The sequence below is a fragment of the Mercenaria mercenaria genome, chromosome 2, assembly GCF_021730395.1.
Source record: "Mercenaria mercenaria strain notata chromosome 2, MADL_Memer_1, whole genome shotgun sequence".
In the NCBI taxonomy this organism is placed as follows: Eukaryota; Metazoa; Mollusca; class Bivalvia; order Venerida; family Veneridae; genus Mercenaria; species Mercenaria mercenaria.
The window spans coordinates 105,566,665-105,586,856 of NC_069362.1; the positions used below are offsets into that span (position 1 = coordinate 105,566,665).

Here is a 20,192-nt window from a genome sequence, read left to right on the forward strand (position 1 = left end):
AACTTGGCACGAATGTTCGCCATTATGAGACGGAATGTCATGCGCAAGAACCAGGTCCCTAGGTTTAAGGTCAAAGTCACACGTGACAGCTGGCAGGCTCTACATTCTGCCTGTGGGCGTACTTGTTATGTCTCCCACCACACAGTGGTGTGTGAGACATATTGATTTACTCCAGTCTGTCTGTCTGTGTTTGTGTGTGTTTGTCTGTCTGTCACCAAGCTTGTCAGCACTCTGTCGAACATTTCTCATCCGATTTGCACCAAACTTAAACAAAATGTGTTTGACCATAAGACCTCACCCAAGTTCGATAACTAGTCAATTCGGTCCAGGTGTATTGGAGTTATGGCCCTTGAATTACCAAAAATTGGCCTTTTTACTCTTGTCCGCACTCTAAGTCGAACATTTTTCATTCGATCTTCATCAAACTTGACCAAAATGTGTTTGACCATGAGACCTTGGCCAAGTTTGATAACTGGCCAAATCGGTCCAGGCATTTTGGAGTTACAGTCCTTGAATTACCGAAAAATCGGCCTTTTTACTCTTATCCGCACTCTAAGTCGAACATTTCTCATTCGATCTTCATCAAACTTGAACAAAATGTGTTTGACCATGAGACCTCGGCCAAGTTTGATAACTGGCCAAATCGGTCCAGGCATTTTTGGAGTTACAGCCCTTGAATTACCAAAAATTGGCCTTTTTACTCTTGTCGGCACTCTAAGTCAAACATTTCTCATTCGATCTTCACCTAACTTGAACAAAATGTGTTTGACCATGAGACCTCGGCCAAGTTCGATAACTAGCCAAATCCGCCCAGGCACTTCTGATTTATGGCCCTTGATTTACTGATTGGATCCACTCGTCCAGACCATATAATTGGATCCACTCGTCTAAACCATCTAGAGAAACTAGACATTTTTCATAGGGGCAGTTGTGGGAGACATGCGCTTTTCTCAAAAGCATCTCTAGTTATGCCCCCCTTCAAAGAAGGAGGGGTATATTGTTTTGCAGATGTCGGTCGGTCGGTCGGAATGTAGACCAATCCGTTTCCGGATGATAACTCAAGAGCGCTTGGGCCTAGGATCATGAAAGTTGATAGGGAGGTTGATCATCACCAGCAGATGACCCCTATTGATTTTGAGGTCTATATGTCAAAGGTCAAGGTCACAGTGACCCAGAATAGTAAAACGGTTTCCGGATGATAACTCAAGAACACTTGGGCCTAGGATCATGAAAGTTAAAAGGGAGGTTGGTAATGACCAGCAGATGACCCCTATTGATTTTGAGGTCAGTATGTTAAAGGTCAGGGTCACAGTGACCCTGAACAGTAAAAAGGTTTCCGGATGATAACTCAAGATCGCTTAAGCCAAGGGTCACGAAAGTTGATAGGAAGGTTGGTCAGGACCAGCAGATGACCCCTATTGATTTTGAGGTTAGTATGTCAAAGGTCAAGGTCACAGTGACCAGGAACAGTAAAATGGTTTCCCTGCAATAACTCTAGAACGCTTGGGCCTAGTGTCAGGAAAATTGATAGTTAGGTTGGTCATGACCAGTATATGACCCCTATTGATTTTGAGGTCATTAGGTCAAAGGTATAGGTCACATTGGCCAGGAACAGTTAAAACGGTTTCTGATCTTCTTATCCAAAACCATAGGGCCTAGGGCTTTGATATTTGGTATGTAGCAAAATCTAGAGGTCCTCTACCAAGATTGTTCAGATTATTTCCCTGGGGTCAAATATGGCCCCGCCCCGGGGGTCACATGATTTATATAGACTTATATAGGAAAAAACTTGGAAAAAAAACTCTTGTCCAAAACCACAGGGCCTAGGGCTTTGATATTTTGTATATGACATCATCTAGTGGTCCTCTACTAAGATTGTTCAAATTATTCCCCTAGGGTCAAATATGGCTCCGCCCTGGGGGTCACATGGTTTACATAGACTTATATAGGGAAAAACTTTAAAAATCTTCTTGTCCAAACCACAAAGGCTATGGCTTTGATATTTTGTGATGTAGCATCATTTAGTGGTTCTCTACCAAGTTTGTTCAAATTATCCCTCTAGGGTCAAATATGGCCCCGCCCCAGGGGTCATATGGTTCATATAGACTTATATAACTTACATCATTCAAATTTGGACCACATGTATAGTTTTGAGTGGCAAGATGAACCTTGACATGAGTTGACCTTGATCTTGACCTAGTGACCTACTTTCACATTTTTGAAGGTACAGGCTTCAAATTTGGACCACATGCATAGTTTCTTGTTCCAAAATAAATTTGACCTTGATTTTGACCTAGTGACCTACTTTCACATTTCTCAAGCTACAGCCTTCAAATTTGAACCACAAGCATAGTTTTGTGTACTGAAATGAACTTTGATCTTGAGATTGACCTAGTGACCTTCTTTCACATTTCTCAAGCTACAGCCTTCAAATTTTGAACCACATGCATAGTTTTGTGTACCGAAATGAACTTTGATCTTGAGGTTGACATAGTGACCTACTTTCACATTTTTGAAGCAACAGGCTTCAAATTTGGACTGCTTGCATATTTTTGTGTTCTGAATTGAAATTTGACATTGATTTTTACCTATTACCTACTTTCACATTTCTCAAGCTACAAGCTTCAGATTTGAAGCACATGCATAGTTCTGTCTACCGAAATGAACTTTGACCTTGAAATTGATCTAGTGACCTGCTTTCACATTTCTCAAGCCACAGCTTTCAAATTTGGACCACATACACATTGTTTTGTACCGAAATGAAATTTGACATCGATTTTGACCTTGAGCTAGTCTTGAAATTTGGAACATTCAAAAATGGCTCAGTGGATGGTACCAAGATCACTGTTAGTTAATAGGTTAAATGTCAAGGTCAGATTAAACCAGAATGGTAGAACTTTTGATTACAGTGAGCATATAATTTCTGTTCTTTGCGAAATTACTGAATGCATCAAGGGGGGCATTTCGTGTTCGACGAGCTCTTGTTTTCATCTAGAGTTTCAGTGAAAAAAATTAATGTCTCTTTAAATGTTCAGTTTTATTTATCAGGTATTCTGTTTGGGTTATTTTTAGCTCACCTGTCACAAAGTGACAAGGTGAGCTTTTGTGATCGCGCGGTGTCCGTCGTCCGTCGTCAGTCCGTGCGTCCGTCCGTAAACTTTTGCTTGTGACCACTCTAGAGGTCACATTTTTCATGGGATCTTTATGAAAGTTGGTCAGAATGTTCATCTTGATGATATCTAGGTCAAGTTCGAAACTGGGTCACGTTCCATCAAAAACTAGGTCAGTAGGTCTAAAAATAGAAAAACCTTGTGACCTCTCTAGAGGCCATATATTTCACAAGATCTTCATGAAAATTGGTCAGAATGTTCACCTTGATGATATCTAGGTCAAGTTCGAAACTGGGTCACGTGCCGTCAAAAACTAGGTCAGTAGGTCTAAAAATAGAAAAACCTTGTGACCTCTCTAGAGGCCGTATATTTCATAAGATCTTCATGAAAATTGGTCAGAACGTTCACCTTGATGATATCTAGGTCAAGTTCAAAAGTGGGTCACATGCCATCAAAAACTAGGTCAGTAGGTCAAATAATAGAAAAACCTTGTGACCTCTCTAAAGGCCATATTTTTCATGGGATCTGTATGAAAGTTGGTCTGAACGTTCATCATGATGATATCTAGGTCAATTCGAAACTGGGTCACCTGCGGTCAAAAACTAGGTCAGTAGGTCTAAAAATATAAAAACCTTGTGACCTCTCTAGAGGCCATACTTGTGAATGGATCTCCATAAAAATTGGTCAGAATGTTCACCTTGATGATATCTTGGTCAAGTTCGAAACTGGGTCACGTGCCATAAAAAACTAGGTCAGTAGGTCAAATAATAAAAAAACCTTGTGACCTCGCTTGAGGCCATACTTTTCATGGGATCTGTATGAAAGTTGGTCTGAATGTTCGTCTTGATGATATCTAGGTCAGGTTCGAAACTGGGTCAACTGCGGTCAAAAACTAGGTCAGTAGGTCTAAAATTATTAAAATCTTTTGACCTCTCTAGAGGCCATATTTTTCAATGGATCTTCATGAAAATTGATCTGAATGTTCACCTTGATGATATCTAGGTCAGTTTCGAAACTGGGTCACGTGCGGTCAAAAACTAGGCCAGTAGGTATAAAAATAGAAAAACCTTGTGACCTCTCTAGAGGCCATATTTTTCATGAGATCTTCATGAAAATTAGTGAGAATGTTCACCTTGATGATATCTAGGTAAAGTTCAAAACAGGGTGACGTACCTTCGAAAACTAGTCAATAGGTCAATAATAGAAAAACTTGTGACTCTCTAGAGACCATATTTTCATGGATTTATGAAATGGTCGAATTTTATCTTGATAATATCTAGTCAGTTCAATGGGTCACTGCGTCAAAAACTAGGTCAGTAGGTCAAATTAAAACTTTTGACCTCTCTAAGGCCTATTTTCATGGATCTTATAAATTGTCTGAATGTTCACCTTGATGATATCTAGGTCAATTCGAAACTGGGTCACGTGCGGTCAAAAACTAGCAGTAGGTATAAAATAGAAAAACCTTGTGACCTCTCTAGAGCCATATATTGCACAAGATCTCATAAAATTGGTCAGAATGTTTCACCTTGATGATATCTAGGTCAAGTTCGAAACTGGTCACGTGCCATCAAAACTAGGTCAGTAGGTCAAAAATAGAAAAACCTGTGACCTCTCTGAGGCCGTATTTTCATAGATCTGTATAAAATTGTCAACGTTACCTTGATGATATCTAGGTCAAGTTCAAAAGTGGTCACATGCCTCAAAACTAGGTCAGTAGTCAAATAATAAAAAACCTTGTGACTCTCTAAAAACCAATTTTCATGGATCTGTAGAAAGTTGTCTGAACGTTCATATGATGATATCTAGGTAATTCGAATCTGGGTCACGTGCGGTCAAAAACTAGGTCAGTAGGTCTAAAATTAGAAAAACCTTGTGACCTCTCTAGAGGCCATATGTTTCATGAGATCTTCATGAAAATTGGTCAGAATGGTCACCTTGATGATATCTAGGTCAGGTTCGAAAGTAGGTCACGTGCCTTCAAAAACTAGGTCAGTAGGTCAAATAATAGAAAAACCTTGTGACCTCTCTAGAGGCCATATTTTTCATGGGATCTGTATGAAAGTTGGTCTGAATGTTCATCTTGATGATATCTAGGTCAAGTTCGAAAGTGGGTCACGTGCCTTCAAAAACTAGGTCAGTAGGTCAAATAATAGAAAAACCTTGTGACCTCTCTAAAGGCCTTATTTTTCATGGGATCTGTATTAAAATTGGTCTGAATGTTCATCTTGATGATATCTAGGTCAAGTTCGAAACAGGGTCATGTGCGGTCAAAAAAAACTAGGTCAGTAGGTCTAAAAATAGAAAAACCTTGTGACCTCTCTAGAGGCCATACTTGTGAATGGATCTCCATAAAAATTGGTCAGAATGTTCACCTTGATGATATCTTGGTCAAGTTCGAAACTGGGTCACGTGCCATAAAAAACTAGGTCAGTAGGTCAAATAATAAAAAAACCTTGTGACCTCTCTTGAGGCCATACTTTTCATGGGATCTGTATGAAAATTGGTCTGAATGTTCGTCTTGATGATATCTAGGTCAGGTTCGAAACTGGGTCAACTGCGGTCAAAAACTAGGTCAGTAGGTCTAAAATTATTAAAATCTTTTGACCTCTCTAGAGGCCATATTTTTCAATGGATCTTCATGAAAATTGATCTGAATGTTCACCTTGATGATATCTAGGTCAGTTTCGAAACTGGGTCACGTGCGGTCAAAAACTAGGCCAGTAGGTATAAAAATAGAAAAACCTTGTGACCTCTCTAGAGGCCATATTTTTCATGAGATCTTCATGAAAATTAGTGAGAATGTTCACCTTGATGATATCTAGGTAAAGTTCAAAACAGGGTGACGTACCTTCGAAAACTAGGTCAATAGGTCAAATAATAGAAAAACCTTGTGACCTCTCTAGAGACCATATTTTTCAATGGATTTTCATGAAAATTGGTCAGAATTTTTATCTTGATAATATCTAGGTCAGGTTCAAAACTGGGTCACATGAGCTCAAAAACTAGGTCACTATGTCAAATAATAGAAAAAACGACGTCGTACTCAAAACTGGGTCATGTGGGAAGAGGTGAGCGATTTAGGACCATCATGGTCCTCTTGTTTCTAGTACAGCAAAACGCTAATTAATCTAGAACACAAGGGGATGATCAAAGCTCTTGAATTATCCAGGGTATTGAGATCTCAAAACATAGAAAATATCAGGAAGACAGCGGGGAACCATATGAAATGCCTGAGTGAGCACATGTGCTTGAGACATCAATGCTCGGGCTGGCAATGCTCCATTATTTCTGTCTTTAAAGTCATACTTGTGTATATTTATTCTATTGATAATTTTCTCTGTTAACAGATAATAAACCTGGAAGCAAACCACGAGAGACGAGAAAAGGTCCATTTATCAGACCTAACAGAATGAAGGTTACATGCAATCTACCAACACAAGAGGATCTGTTTGCACTCAAACAAAGAAAAAGGGTAAGATTGATTTTTCAACTGTTTTGTCTTCGTTAGTGGTTTAATTATGATCCTATGGAGTTTGGACGTGCTGTATTTCAGTTTAGGAAGGGTCAAAATCGAAAAACGTGTAAAAATGATGTTTTAAAACATTGTTTGAAGTTGAATATAATTTGTAATCCTGTGGAACCATTTAATGTCATGGTTTTGGCCATAACAGTTAATTTGTGGAGATAAAAAATTCATGGATTTTAACTTTTGAAAAATATAATTAATAGGATTTTTTATTACGTGAGTTCATGCAGCAATGAAATTCATGAAAAATTAGTTCCCCGTGATAAGTTATAATTTCGCAGTAATAAAATGTCTTTTGTTCAAGCCTTAATAAAAGATTCTTGAACTGCTACGTATGGTTTTTGTTACATTAATTTGTAACCTTCAGGATTATGTAGTAGGTATTGCATAATTGTAAGTGTCAATTTTGGGCTAGTCACATGTTCTTAATGATGATTTGACTGCAGGCAATATATTCAAATTCATTCATCCTCCATTTCACTTGAAGTTGTCAGTGACTTACAGAAAACAAGTCAGTACTTGACCCAACAACATCGGTTTGGCTAACTCATACAGAGAAAAATATTGTTAAACACCCATATCAATGCAACAAACTTTACTCAGGTATACCATACTGGAACAGAATATTTCAACCAGAAGCCAGCCAAAGGTATAGCGTACCTACAAGAGCAGGGTCTGTTGTCTGAACCCCTGGATCCAGAGGAAGTTGTCAGCTTTATCAAAGAGAACCCAAAAATTGATAAGAAAATGTTGGGAGAATACGTTACCAAGAGAAACAATAGCAAACTGCTGGAAGTATTTGTGAAGTAAGTTATTATGTCACCCACCACACAGTGGTGTGGGAGACATATCGGTTTACTCCAGTCTGTGTGTCTGTCTGTCACAAATCTTGTCCGCACTCTTTAAGTCGAACATTTCTCATCCGATCTTCACCAAATTTGAACAAAATGTGTTTGACCATAAGTCCTCGGCCAAGTTCGATAATTAGACAAATTGGCCCAGGCACTTAGGAATTATGGTCCTTGAATTACCGAAAATATGCCTGTTTACACTTATCCGCACTCTAAGTCGAACATTTCTCATCCGATCTTCATCAAACTTTAACAAAATGTGTTTGACCATAAGTCCTCGGCCAAGTTCAATAACTAGCCAAATCGGCCCAGGCACTTTGAAATTATGGCTCTTGAATTACCCAGAATCAGCCTTTTTACTCGTCAAAGGTATATTTGTAGTGAGTAAACAGTATATAAAGACTGACTTACTATTTAGATGATTAGGCAGTTGTGGGAGACATGCGCTTTTCTCAAAAGCAGCTCTAGTTAGTTGTTTTGCTTTCTTTGCTTTTATACATACCAACTGTTTAAACCACCTTTTCTGTAACAAATTTTTTCCTTGATAAATGGAAGACAATACCACTGATATCATACTATTCCTCATTCAAAAGGACTCCAGTGTTTGATAATTGAAACTTTTTAATTTTCCAAATTTCCTGATTACTTAAAGTATGAAATAGGTTTAGATTGTCTTTTTTGACTTATGAACACCAAAATGTTATATTTTCATTTTGACTTTATTTGTCCCTTGATTGCTGAAAAACTTGCAGGATATCTTAGCATAATAGCAAGCTTTCGTGTTTGAAAATTGTAAAAAGTTCGAAGCAATTAATTTTTCAAAAAAAATCATGGACAGAATTTTACGAAAGGAAAAATCCATATATAGCTGCAGAAAAGAACATTGTGAAATTTTATTGGTTTCTGTTACATATTATAATACAGATGGAAGAAATAGCCAGAAAAAAAAACAATAAAAAAAACAAAAACAAAAACAAGTAAGTTAAACAGTAATGTTAGCTGTGGTTTATTTTTGTCAGATAAAGACGAGAGGAGTGAACATATCAGTTAACATAAAGCAGATTTTTCTACCCTTGATGGATGAAATGAATGCTTGTGATTTCTAGATTATAAAACATTTCAGATCATTCCATTTCGAAGATCTGCGTATAGATGAAGCATTGCGTCAGTACTTGGAAGCCTTCAGATTACCAGGAGAAGCGCCAGTCATTTCTTTGGTCATGGAACATTTTGCTGACCATTGGCATGTATGTAAACAGTGATTTAGTGCAGTGCACCAGACTTAACATTTTTAGTTGTATGGTGAAAAACACCACTTTCATGGGAGATTTGGAGACCTGTCTCCGAATGCAGACTTTCCATTGGTCATTTTCAAATTTGTAACAACCAGTCAAAACTAGAGCTTAAAAGACTGGTCTCCATACTTAATTTTATAACCTTTAACCCAGGGCACAATAACAAGCTTTTAGTTCAGTAGAAAATACCCTGTTATATCATAATGGATTATTCTTTTCACAGGTCTGGTGCTGTGAAAACAATGGCAGTTTCAGTATTTTATGTAATAATTTGAGGAACCATTCTAAGATAATTAGGAAACAAGGGTTAATTTCAAAAGCTGAACAAAAGATTTTTGATGTTCAAAATTGATTAAGGTCCTAGTTTATCTATGCCAGCTTTCAAATAAATTTCATTTACATCGGTTGTTTCAAGCACTAATGCCCAAGCATTCAACATGAAGAGAGAAATATTCAACTATACGTTTCTTAATATTTCAGAAATCAAATGGGGAGCCGTTCTTCAATGCTGATGCAGCGTTCACCCTGGCTTATGCTATAATAATGTTGAATGTTGATCAACACAACCATAATGTTAAGAAACAGAATATTCCAATGACTGTTGAGGTAAACAATTTTCCTCTTGTACTTTTTTGCAGAAATCAAATTTTAGGTAAATGTAATTTTGTTAGTATTTAACGGGTAAATGATTCATGAATAGCAAATAATACAATGGTTGAAAGGGTTTGCGTAGGATTTTTATTATGGATTTCAGTAAGTGTGTGTCGTATTGAAGCTTTCACAAAATAAAAACATACACATTTGTAGCTGTTTTAAAGTCAAAATTTATTGTAAAAAACATGTACATTTACTTGTAGTTATCCACTTGATGTATTTTACAGATTTTAACAGGTGTTTGCTATTAGGAATTTTATCATTTGCCAAAAGTTGGCATACAAATATTGATATCTCAGTGTCGCTTCTGTTACACTTGCATGTGCTTTTCGCATTATTCATAAAGGAAGCATATATATATTTGATAAATCCTGTATGTTGGCATTGCTTAAACTATTAGATATAGCTTATAAAAGAGATTTTCTCTTTTGATTAAGAAAAGAACTACAGTATTTTGATGGATAAATACATAGTAGGATAGCAAATAATATGCACATTAGGTATAATGGCAATAAGCCTTACTAGGTATAAAGTCTCTGTTTTACTTGCAGCAATTCAAGAAAAATCTGACTAAGACAAATGGAGGGGAAGATTTTGAGAGTGAAATGCTTGTGGAAATTTATAATGCTATAAGGTAAGTTAATTGTTGTTAGGTAAGCTGATGTATGATTTCTATAGTTACTCACATCAGCATCTTTTCTAGGAGAATGTTAGTGAGTTAACTTGGAAGAAAGTGCAAGACACAGAAGACACTCTAGGTTCTGACATGGTATGTAGCATCATAGTGGGCCTCTACCAAGATTGTTCAAATGATCCCCCTAGGATGAAATATAGCCCCACCCAGGGGGGTCACATGGTTTATATAGACTTGTATAGGAAAAAAACTATAAAAAAAACTTCTTGTCTGAAACCACAAGACCTAGGCTTTTGATATTTGGTATGTAGCATTGCCTTGTGGTCCACTACCAAGATTGTTCAAATTATTCCCCTAGGATGAAAAGAGGCCCTGCCACTGGGTTCCCTAATTTAACATAGACATATATAGGAAAAAACTTTAAAAATCTTCTTGCCTGAAACTGCAAGGCCTATGCTTTTGATATTTGGTATGTTGCATTGCCTAGTGGTCTACTACCAAAATTATTCAAATTATGCCCCTGGGGTGAAAGAGGCTCTGCCCTGGGGGTCCCAAGTTTTACATAGACTTATATAGGAAAAAACTTTAAAAATCTTCTTGTCTGAAAGTTCAAGGCCTATGCCTTTGATATTTTGTATGTATCATTGCCTAGTTGATCTCTAACAAGATTGTTTGAATTATGCCCCTGGGGTGAAAAGAGGCCCCACCCCAGGGGTCACTTGATATATGAGTTATATAGGAAAAAATACTTCAAAAATTACCAGATCATATTTCCTAGACAGTTTAATTATATTTACCTGATGACACCAAGTGATAAGGGTCACCCGATTGTGACCTTGACCTATTGATCTACTTTCTTGTTTTTAACTCACCTGAGCATTGCTCAGGTGTGTTTTTCTGATCACTCAGCGTCTGTCTGTCTGTCGTCTGTCTGTCCGTCAACATTTAGCTTGTGTATGCGATAGAGGCTCGAAAATGAGTCATCTGGGATCAAAAACTAGGTCACTAGGTCAAATCAAAGAAAAACCTTGTGTATGCGATAGAGGCTGTATTTTTCAATTCATCTTCATGAATTTTGGTCAGAATGATTGCCTTGATGAAATCTAGGTCAATTTCAAAAATGGATCATCTGGGTTCAAAAAGTAGGTCACTAGGTCAAATCAAAGAAAAACTTTGTGTATGCGATAGAGGCTATATTTTTCAATTGATTTTCATGAAATTAAGTCAGAATGATTGCCTTGATGAATTCTAGGTCAATTTTGAATGTGGGTTATCTTTGGTCAAAAAGTAGGTCACTAGGTCAAATCAAAGAAAATCCTTGTGTATGCGATAGGGGCTGTATTTTTCAGTTGATCTTTATAATAATTTAGTCAGAACGATTGCCTTGATAAAATCTAGGTTGAGTTTGGTTATTGGTCATCTGGGATCAAAAAGTAGGTCACTAGGTCAAATCAAAGAAAAACCTTTTGTATGCGATAGAGGCTGTATTTTTCAATTGATCTTCATGAAATTTGGTTAGAATGATTGCTTTGATTAAATCTAGGTCAAGTTCGAATATGGGTCATCTGGGGTCAAAAAGTAGGTCACTAGGTCAAATCAAAGGAAAACCTTGTGTATGCGATAGAGGCTGTTTTTTTTTCATTTGATCTTCCTGAAAGTAAGTCAGAATGATTGTCTTGATGAAATCTAGGTAGAATTTGAATATGGGTCATCTGTAGTCAAAAAGTAGGTCACTAGGTTACATCAAAGAAAAACCTGGTGTATGTGATAGAGGCTGTATTTTTAAACTGATCTTCATGAAATTTTGTCAGAATGATAGCCTTGATAAAATCTAGGTCAAGTTTGAATATGGGTCATCTGGGTTTAAAAACTAGGTCACTAGGTCAAATCAAAGAAAAACCTTGTTTGCGATAGAGGCTGTATTTTTCAATTGATTTTCATGAAATTTGGTCAGAATGATAGCCTTGATGAAATCTAGGTCAAGTTCGAATATGGGTCATCTGGGGTCAAAAACTAGGTCACTAGGTCAAATTAAAGAGAATACTTGTTTATACTCAAAGTTTTTGCTCCAATTTTAATGATAATTGGTCAGAATATTTTTTTTCCATGAAATCACTAGGTCAAACATGTTTACACTGTTATGGTGTATTATGGTGTGTTTCTCAGGTGAGCGACCTAGGGCCATCTTGGCCCTGTTGTTTAAGTGTACAGCCTTGAAATTTGGTTGACATGTACAGTTTTGCACACCGATCTTAAAACAGACTTTCAGTGACCATGAATGTGACCTACTGACCTACTTTGTTTTTAGCTCACCTGAGCAATGCTCAGGTGAGTTATTGTGATCGCTCAATGTCTGGTGTCTATCGTCTGTCTGTCGTCTGTCAACATTTAGCTTGTGTATGCGATAGAGGCTCTATTTTTCAACTGATCTTCATGAAATTTTGTCAGAATGATTACCTTGATGAAATCTAGGCCAAGTTCGAAAATGGGTCATCTAGGGTCAAAAACTAGGTCACTTGGTCAAATCAAAGAAAAACCTTGTGTATGCAATAGAGGCTGTATTTTTCAACTGATCTTATGAAATTTTGTCAGAATGATTACCTTGATAAAATCTAGGCCAAGTTCGAAAATTGGTCATCTAGGATCAAAAACTAGGTCACTAGGTCAAATCAAAGAAAAACTTTGTGTATGCGATAGAGGCTGTATTTTCAATTGATCTTCATGAAATTTGGTCAGAATAATTGCCTTGATGAATTCTTAGTGAAGTTCGGAGATGGGTCATCTGTGGTCAAAAACTAGGCCACTAGGTCAAATCAAAGAAAAACCTTGTGTATGCAATAGGGGCTGCATTTTACACCGGATCTTCATGAAATTTGATGAGAATGTTTGTCTGGATAAAATCTAGGTCGAGTTTGAATATGGGTCATCTAGGTTCAAAAACTAATACACCTGGTCAAATTAAAGAAAAACCTTGTGTACCCAATAGGGGCTGCATTTTACACTGGATATTCATAAAATTTAGTCAGAATGATTGCCTTGATGAAATCTAGGTCAAGTTAGAATAAGGGTCATCTGTGGTCAAAAACTAGGTCACTAGGTCAAATCAAAGAAAAACCTTGTTTGCAGTAGAGACTGTATTTTTCAATTGATCTTCATGAAATTTGGTCAGAATGATAGCCTTGTTGAATTAAGGTCAAGTTTGAATATGGGTCATCTGGGGTCAAAAAGTAGGTCGCTGGGATAAATCAAAGAAAAACATTTTGTATGCGATAGAGGCTGTATTTTTCAATTGAGATTCATGAAATTTGGTGAGAATGATTGCCTTGATCAAATCTAGGTCAAGTTTGAATGTAGGTCATCTTGGATTAAAAACTAGGTCACTAGGTCAAATTGAAGAAAATACTTGTTTACACTTAAGAGACCACATTTTTTGGTCCAATCTTAATGAAAATTGGTCAGAATATTTGTTTTTATGAATTCATTAGGTCAAACATGTTTACACTGTTATGGTGTGTTTCTCAGGTGAGCGACCTAGGGCCATCTTGGCCCTGTTGTTTAAGATACAGCCTTGAAATTTGGATGACCTGTACAGTTTTGCACACTTACCTTAAAACTGACTTTTAGTGACCATGAATATGACCTACTGACCTACTTTCTTGTTTTTGAAGCTTTAGCAAAGAAATTTGTTCAAACAAGCAACTTAACTCAGGTGAGTGATATAGGGCCATCATGGCTCTCTTGTTATACATGTAAACTTTTCTCTGTAAAAAGATACATATTATGTGGGGTTTTTTTTTCAGGAGTGAAGAAATTGTTATGCCATCTGAACATACTGGTTTAGTGAGAGAAAACTATCTTTGGAAGGTCAGTACTTGTCTGTTGACTTACGTAAGGTATTGGTTCTACCCAGGTGCCAGCCCGTGATGAAATAATGCATGGAGGGGTACCTGGGATCTTCCTCCACCATAAAAGCTGGAAAGTCACCATTTGACCTATAAATGTGTCGGTGCGATGTTAAACCCGACAAAAACAAACAAGTTGGGAAGAGAGTACTTGTGTCTTCCTATCTAGAACAGGGCTAAGGTTGATCTTTGGGTGAGGTGTATGTTCTTCATGAGAATGCAGTTTGAGATTGAATTTAAGGGGTATACATTCCTCCATGTGTGCTTTATGTTGAGAAGTTGCTGATTTTTATGAAACATGGCATTAGTAATACTAATTTAGTATAACATATACTACAACAAAAAGTTATGTAAATTTTCAGCAGTGAATTTCCATTAACATTTATCCTGCTGGCCGCAAGTGATTCTGCCTTTACAACCAGTGCAGATCAAGATCAGCCTGCACATCCATGCAGACTGATCATGGTCTGCACTGTTCGTTATTCAGTCAGTAAATTTTCAATAATAAATGGTACTCCCCAAATTGAATGATGGACCAGTCCATTTTAAAAGTTCAGCAGGGTAAAGGTTAAAAGGGAAGTTACTGCAACTCAGTCTTCATTGACTTTAAAATCTTAAGTCTAAAGTTTAAATTCAGAACATACCTGGTACACAGCCTAGGACATGAAAATCATTTGCTTTTGTTTTTATGAAACTTTCTAGGTGTTGTTGAAGAGAGGCAGTACCAAAGAAGGTGTCTTTACCCATGCCCCTACTGGAGCATTTGATCATGATCTGTTTACATTGATCTGGGGACAGACAGTGGCAGCACTGTCCTTCGTGTTTGACAAGTCGACTTCAGATGAATCTATTATCTCAAAGGCTATATCAGGCTTCAGGTAGGTGAAGTAACGTTTTATTTACCTGCTCCTATTTATTGGAGTTTATTTGGTAGTTTAAGACTTGGCTCAGACAAATCATAATTCTGTTGTCTTATTGCCTTAGATTTAACTCTCACAGAGACAATTGCTGTCAACTTCTTCAGTCAGAACTCGAATGTATGAAAAAATTTTCTTAGTACAAAGTCAAATGTTTAGGTCTCATTACATATTTATTCTTTCTTTTTTTTGATAGTTCAGAATTGCTAAGATAGAGTTTGATGTGCAGAAGAGGCTATTATGATTCTCATACAGTTATTTTTCCTTCACCTGTAATTTGCTGGAGAGTTGTCAGTTACCTTTGTAGAACAAATTAGTACTGGTACAACATGTAGGAAGGTTGTTGGTTCTACCAAGGTGCCCATCCATGCAGAAATAATGCCCAGTGGGGCACCTTGGGTCTTCCTGCACTAGCATAAGCTGGGAAGTTACCATATGGCCTGTAGATGTGTCAGTGTGTTGTTAAACCTGATAAAAACAGATACAAAACAAAAAATACAGGAAGGAGCTGTGAGGCTGAGTGGTTAAGTTTACTGATTTTGAATCATTTGTCTGTCACCAATGTGGATTCAAAACCTCAATAAGGAAATAGAAGTCCTTCATATGAGGAAGCCACCAAGCTGCGGTTCTATCCAGATGCCTATCCATGCATGAAACTATGCGCAGCAGGATACCTTGCGTTTGTTTTCACCATCAAACGCTGGAAAACCACCGTAAGACCTAAAATTGTGCCGGTATACTTGGAACTCACCAAAAAAAAGAAATGCAGGAAAACTTGTTATAAACAATGTATTAAATTAAAATACTGTTGTAAATCTATTAATCTTGAGTTTGGTATTATTTAGACTTTTTTTTGGTTCCTTTTTAACAGGAAGTGTGCAATGATATCGGCTCACTATGGAATGAGTGATGTCTTTGATAATCTAGTCATATCTTTGTGCAAGTTTACAACTCTGCTTAGCTCTGTTGAGGTAAGATTTTGTCATTTAAAGTAAAATGTATGTTTTCAGATCATGAAATATTTTAATAATTGCCACATTTCTGTTATTTTGTGATGCATTTAAATACTGTTAACTTACACTCCATATATTGAACCTGTATTTTCAGTAAGGTTAATAGTCAGTCCTACACTAAGAGCATGACTGCTAAGCATCAGTAGGGATAGAGCAAATCTGTGGATTGTGGGGTCATGAGTTCAATCCCAGAGCAAGGCATATGCTCTCCTTGATCATTTGATAGAAGTCATTGTGTCTGAAATCATTTATCCTCCACTTCTGATTTATGTAGAGAACATATGACATCAGTTACTTTGCAAAGATGTCAGTTGTGAAAATAATGAAAATAAAAATGGAAAAAAGAAAGAAAGAAAAATATTTGAATGGATAATTAACTTCAAGAAGGTCTGACAGCAATTCTGTATTATTTAGAAGCTGGATTTTCAGTAATTGCATGTATGGTTGGTTGTTACAGAATTTTCATGCAAAACTGTTGTTGATTTGTGAACAGTACAATGACAATATATATTGAATAAAGGTTTTCTAGTTGGACTTTTCCTGAAAAAAAGTTTGCTTCAATATATAGGCACCAGAGAACATTCCTATATTATTTGGTATGAACAAGAAAGCCCAGCTGGCAGCTAGAACAGTGTTCAGTCTAGCACATAGACACGGTGATATTCTACGAGAGGGATGGAAGAACATCCTTGATTGTATGTTACAGTTGTATAGAGCTAAACTTCTACCCAAAAGTATGATAGAGGTAGGTATACAAAAATATGTGATATTATTATTGGTGATAAAAACCATGTCAGGACAAGGATATACTTGGTATAAAAAGCCGGGAATGAATTTTTGGTCACAACAGATCAGTTTAAAGAAATTGATAGATTTTGAAATATTTTGACACTGTTCTTCATATTGCATGAGGTGAAGAGCGTAACCTTCAGCCACATATAATCGAGGTTAAAGTTATACTTTGCGACTTTAAGTAAGATAGAGAATGGCAGCATTATTGTATGTTTTCACCTGGTACATCAGTTTACAAGTATGAGAGATTTTGATATAACTTAATATAAAAGTTTTCTTCTCAAAATGCTATTTCATGTGAAAATGTGTGAAGAGTATTGGAGCTGAAGTGATATGATTTCATTGTTGTTGGATATGTTTTTCACCTCGATAACCTCCAGTACAAACTTGAAATACTGCAGAAATATGAAATTAAACTCTACTAATTAAGGGTATGTATTTCCTCTGCAGGTTGAAGATTTCTTAAATCCTACTGGTAAGATATGTCTGATAAAAGAAGAGAGTACCTCACACCAGAGGTCTGAATCTGGCTTCCTGAGCAGTGTATACTCTTACTTCACACCAGAGCCGGCAGCCAGTAAGGGTCCGAGCCCAGAGGAGGAGGAAGCTACAAAGCTAGCAACAAAATGTATACGTGACTGTCAACTTGAACAATTGATTGTGGATAGCAAGTTCTTGAGGGAAGAGTCACTTCATGAACTAATAAAGGTAATTGTTACTAATGATTTAACTCTATAGCCTGTAGGACCTGGTAATGTTGCATATTAGTGGAGAATATTTGAATGTCGGGTACTAGGTTATAAAGTTTGTTTGGAGACCAGTCTAACAACTCCCATCATCTTGACTGAGGAGTTTGTGGCTGAGCAGTTAAAGTGTCACTTTCCCCTTACTGTTATGAATCTAGAGTCCTGCTCAGGTCATGGCTTGTGGAAGCCATGTAGCAGGCGTGCTGAAAGAATTTGGCTCCCTGCGGGTACCTGCTCATACCTATATGTCCAGAGAGGCAACTGGGGTCTTCCTCCACCACTAAAAGTTGAAATGTTAACACATTACCCAAATTTTGTTGGTTTTGACTTAAACCCAACAAAAACCATAGTCGTGTGACTGGTTATCAGAGCAAAATCCAGAAAATGGTCATACGCAAGCTTGTATTTCTAGATTGATCCCCAAATTGAGTTGTATAATCTTGGAGCAGGGGGAGTTGTTTTCAGTGTTAATGATGTCCATCATTCTTAGTTATCTTTGAATATGTATGTTTAATGAATGAAGTTTCTTTCAGCTAATAAATACTTAATGAAGACAGTAAAATGAGCATTAGCCATCAGAATCTTGATGTTTTTATTTGTTTGGTCTTTCCTGTGCTGTACTAAAAGGTAACGGTATTAAGGAAAAAAATTCAATAGATAAAAGTAGTAGTAGAATCACATGGAGCATCAAATAGATCTGTCACAGTCATAACCACCACCACTTGTGATTCAAGGGAGCATTGAGCATATCATGCACAACCAAAGTCACATATTGCAAACCCAAGCCACCCTTGAATCCACACTGTGGATAGGTCAGCAGAATGGCTGCTATTTAGTATGGTACCCTAGGCTGTTTTCAGCATGTTATGTTTAGTTTTTAGGATTAATACAGTTTTACTGTGTATTTAGAAATATTTTGACAATACATGTTACTTAGGTCTCTGCTCATAGTGTTTTATTTATATTTCAGGCACTGATATTTGCATCACAAGGAATGGAAGCTCATGATTCTATGGGAACAGTTTATGATGAAGATGCTGCTGTTTTCTTCTTTGAACAGTTTATTACTTGTATACTTCAAAACAGGTTTGTGTCTAGTCAGGATATATATTGAGGTCTTTAACAATTTATTGAGTTAAACCAGTTTTATTTGACAGCCCTCAATATATGGCTATAAAAAATGGAATTCAGGACTAATTTTGCAATGTCATGATTAGAAATTAACACCAGTTGGACAACATAATTATTCGATTAATATTTTTCTCTTGAACTGTTAGATTTTTTTTTCAAAAGCAAATTTAATCACCATTATTAACATTTCATTACCCCTCTGACAAAACTTTTAATAATAAAATATGTCATGTAAGCTTTATGCTATGATTACATTCCCAATTTGGCATTCAATGGGTTATCTTTTCTTTCAGGGACAGAGTTACCCCAATATGGCAGTCAGTGCGTGAACATATTTATAGTTTGATAGTGAATGCCACAGAACACACGTTCATGGTGGAACGAGTAGTTGTTGGACTTTTACGTATATCAATAAGACTGTTACGACGAGAAGAAGTAGCACCACAGGTGCTGTCTTCCATACAGATTCTGTTAATGATGAAACCGCTAGTGATACATGATTTTCACATCAGTGAACAGGTGTCATACGGATTACATGACTTGTTAAGGACAAACGCGGCAAACATTCATTCCAGTCACGACTGGTACACGTTATTTATGCTTTTAGAGGTTGTTGGTGCTGGAGTGAATCCTCCACCCGTGTTACAAGTGAATAATGGAGTTAATGTTACAGAGGGTCTTATAGAAGCAGGTACGTGTGATAGAAATACACCAAGAATTTAGACCAATTTTAATTTTTCCTAACTTTTTCTAACTTTTCATCGAAAAAATGTGTTTCCAAGTTGAGGAATAATTCAAAAATTAGAACATTGTAACAAGGAAGTAACCATTAATTTGAATAACTACTAGTTCTTAGAAGGAAAATACTGAATCTGAGAGAAAAAGAGGGTTAATAAGACATTAACTTTAGATTTATATAATATAACCTTTGTTGTTTAACACAACCCTTACTTTAACACCTCTACAAAGGCAGAGGGGCTTCTCTGGCCATGTAATTAAGGTGGCTAACTTATAGTTACTCATCCCTCACCACTGTGGGTTTGAAACCTCACATGGGATGTAGAATTCTTTCATGTGAGAAAATATCCAGCCCACTTGCTGAAGGCCAGTGGTTTTACCTAGGTGCCTGCACTTATCATAAATAATGCTAGGGTGCGCCTGGGTCTTCCCTCAAGACGAGAAGCTGAAAATCACCAAGTGGCCTATGCTAGTGTCAGTTTAATGTTAAGAACTGACAAAAAAGCTACAGAAATAGCTTCATTCCCATTAGATTGTTAGTATATTTAACTCTGCAGAGCAGCATTCTGTAAAACAAGCATATTGTAGTTTTCCTAGTGATGTTCACTCTATGTATTTTACAGGTGCTCAAAGTGACAGTGAACTACCCAGTAATAGTAGTGTGATATCTGGAGGTACTGACAGGGGATACACCTCTGACAGTGAGTTGGAGACCCAGTCACGTAATAGAACCACGCCTGCTGACTTCGAGGTGCGGGCAGTACCTGAAAATGGCAGCTGGATGCTGGTAAGCAATTTTATTTTAACGTAATAAACATGATTCTGAGGTCTAGAAATATCCACTTTTCATAGAAATATGTTGTGGGGTTTATTTTCAAGC

The 20,192-nt window shown here is 36.9% G+C and overlaps 1 protein-coding gene across 4 annotated transcripts in view; it reads left to right on the plus strand.

Annotated features, from left to right (window-relative positions):
• LOC123564807 (Golgi-specific brefeldin A-resistance guanine nucleotide exchange factor 1-like) overlaps nt 1–20,192 on the plus strand; it is a 76,395-nt gene that overhangs the window by 38,917 nt on the left and 17,286 nt on the right. For all 4 annotated transcript variants that reach the window (XM_053537429.1, XM_053537431.1, XM_053537432.1 and 1 more), the window contains exons 15-27: nt 6,461–6,585; nt 7,243–7,445; nt 8,614–8,737; nt 9,266–9,391; nt 9,991–10,073; nt 13,874–13,937; nt 14,678–14,853; nt 15,764–15,863; nt 16,474–16,650; nt 17,148–17,405; nt 18,414–18,529; nt 18,868–19,265; nt 19,936–20,099. In XM_053537429.1, coding sequence (XP_053393404.1) covers nt 6,461–6,585; nt 7,243–7,445; nt 8,614–8,737; nt 9,266–9,391; nt 9,991–10,073; nt 13,874–13,937; nt 14,678–14,853; nt 15,764–15,863; nt 16,474–16,650; nt 17,148–17,405; nt 18,414–18,529; nt 18,868–19,265; nt 19,936–20,099 — 2,114 coding nt within the window. The remainder of the gene's footprint in view (nt 1–6,460; nt 6,586–7,242; nt 7,446–8,613; nt 8,738–9,265; nt 9,392–9,990; nt 10,074–13,873; nt 13,938–14,677; nt 14,854–15,763; nt 15,864–16,473; nt 16,651–17,147; nt 17,406–18,413; nt 18,530–18,867; nt 19,266–19,935; nt 20,100–20,192) is intronic.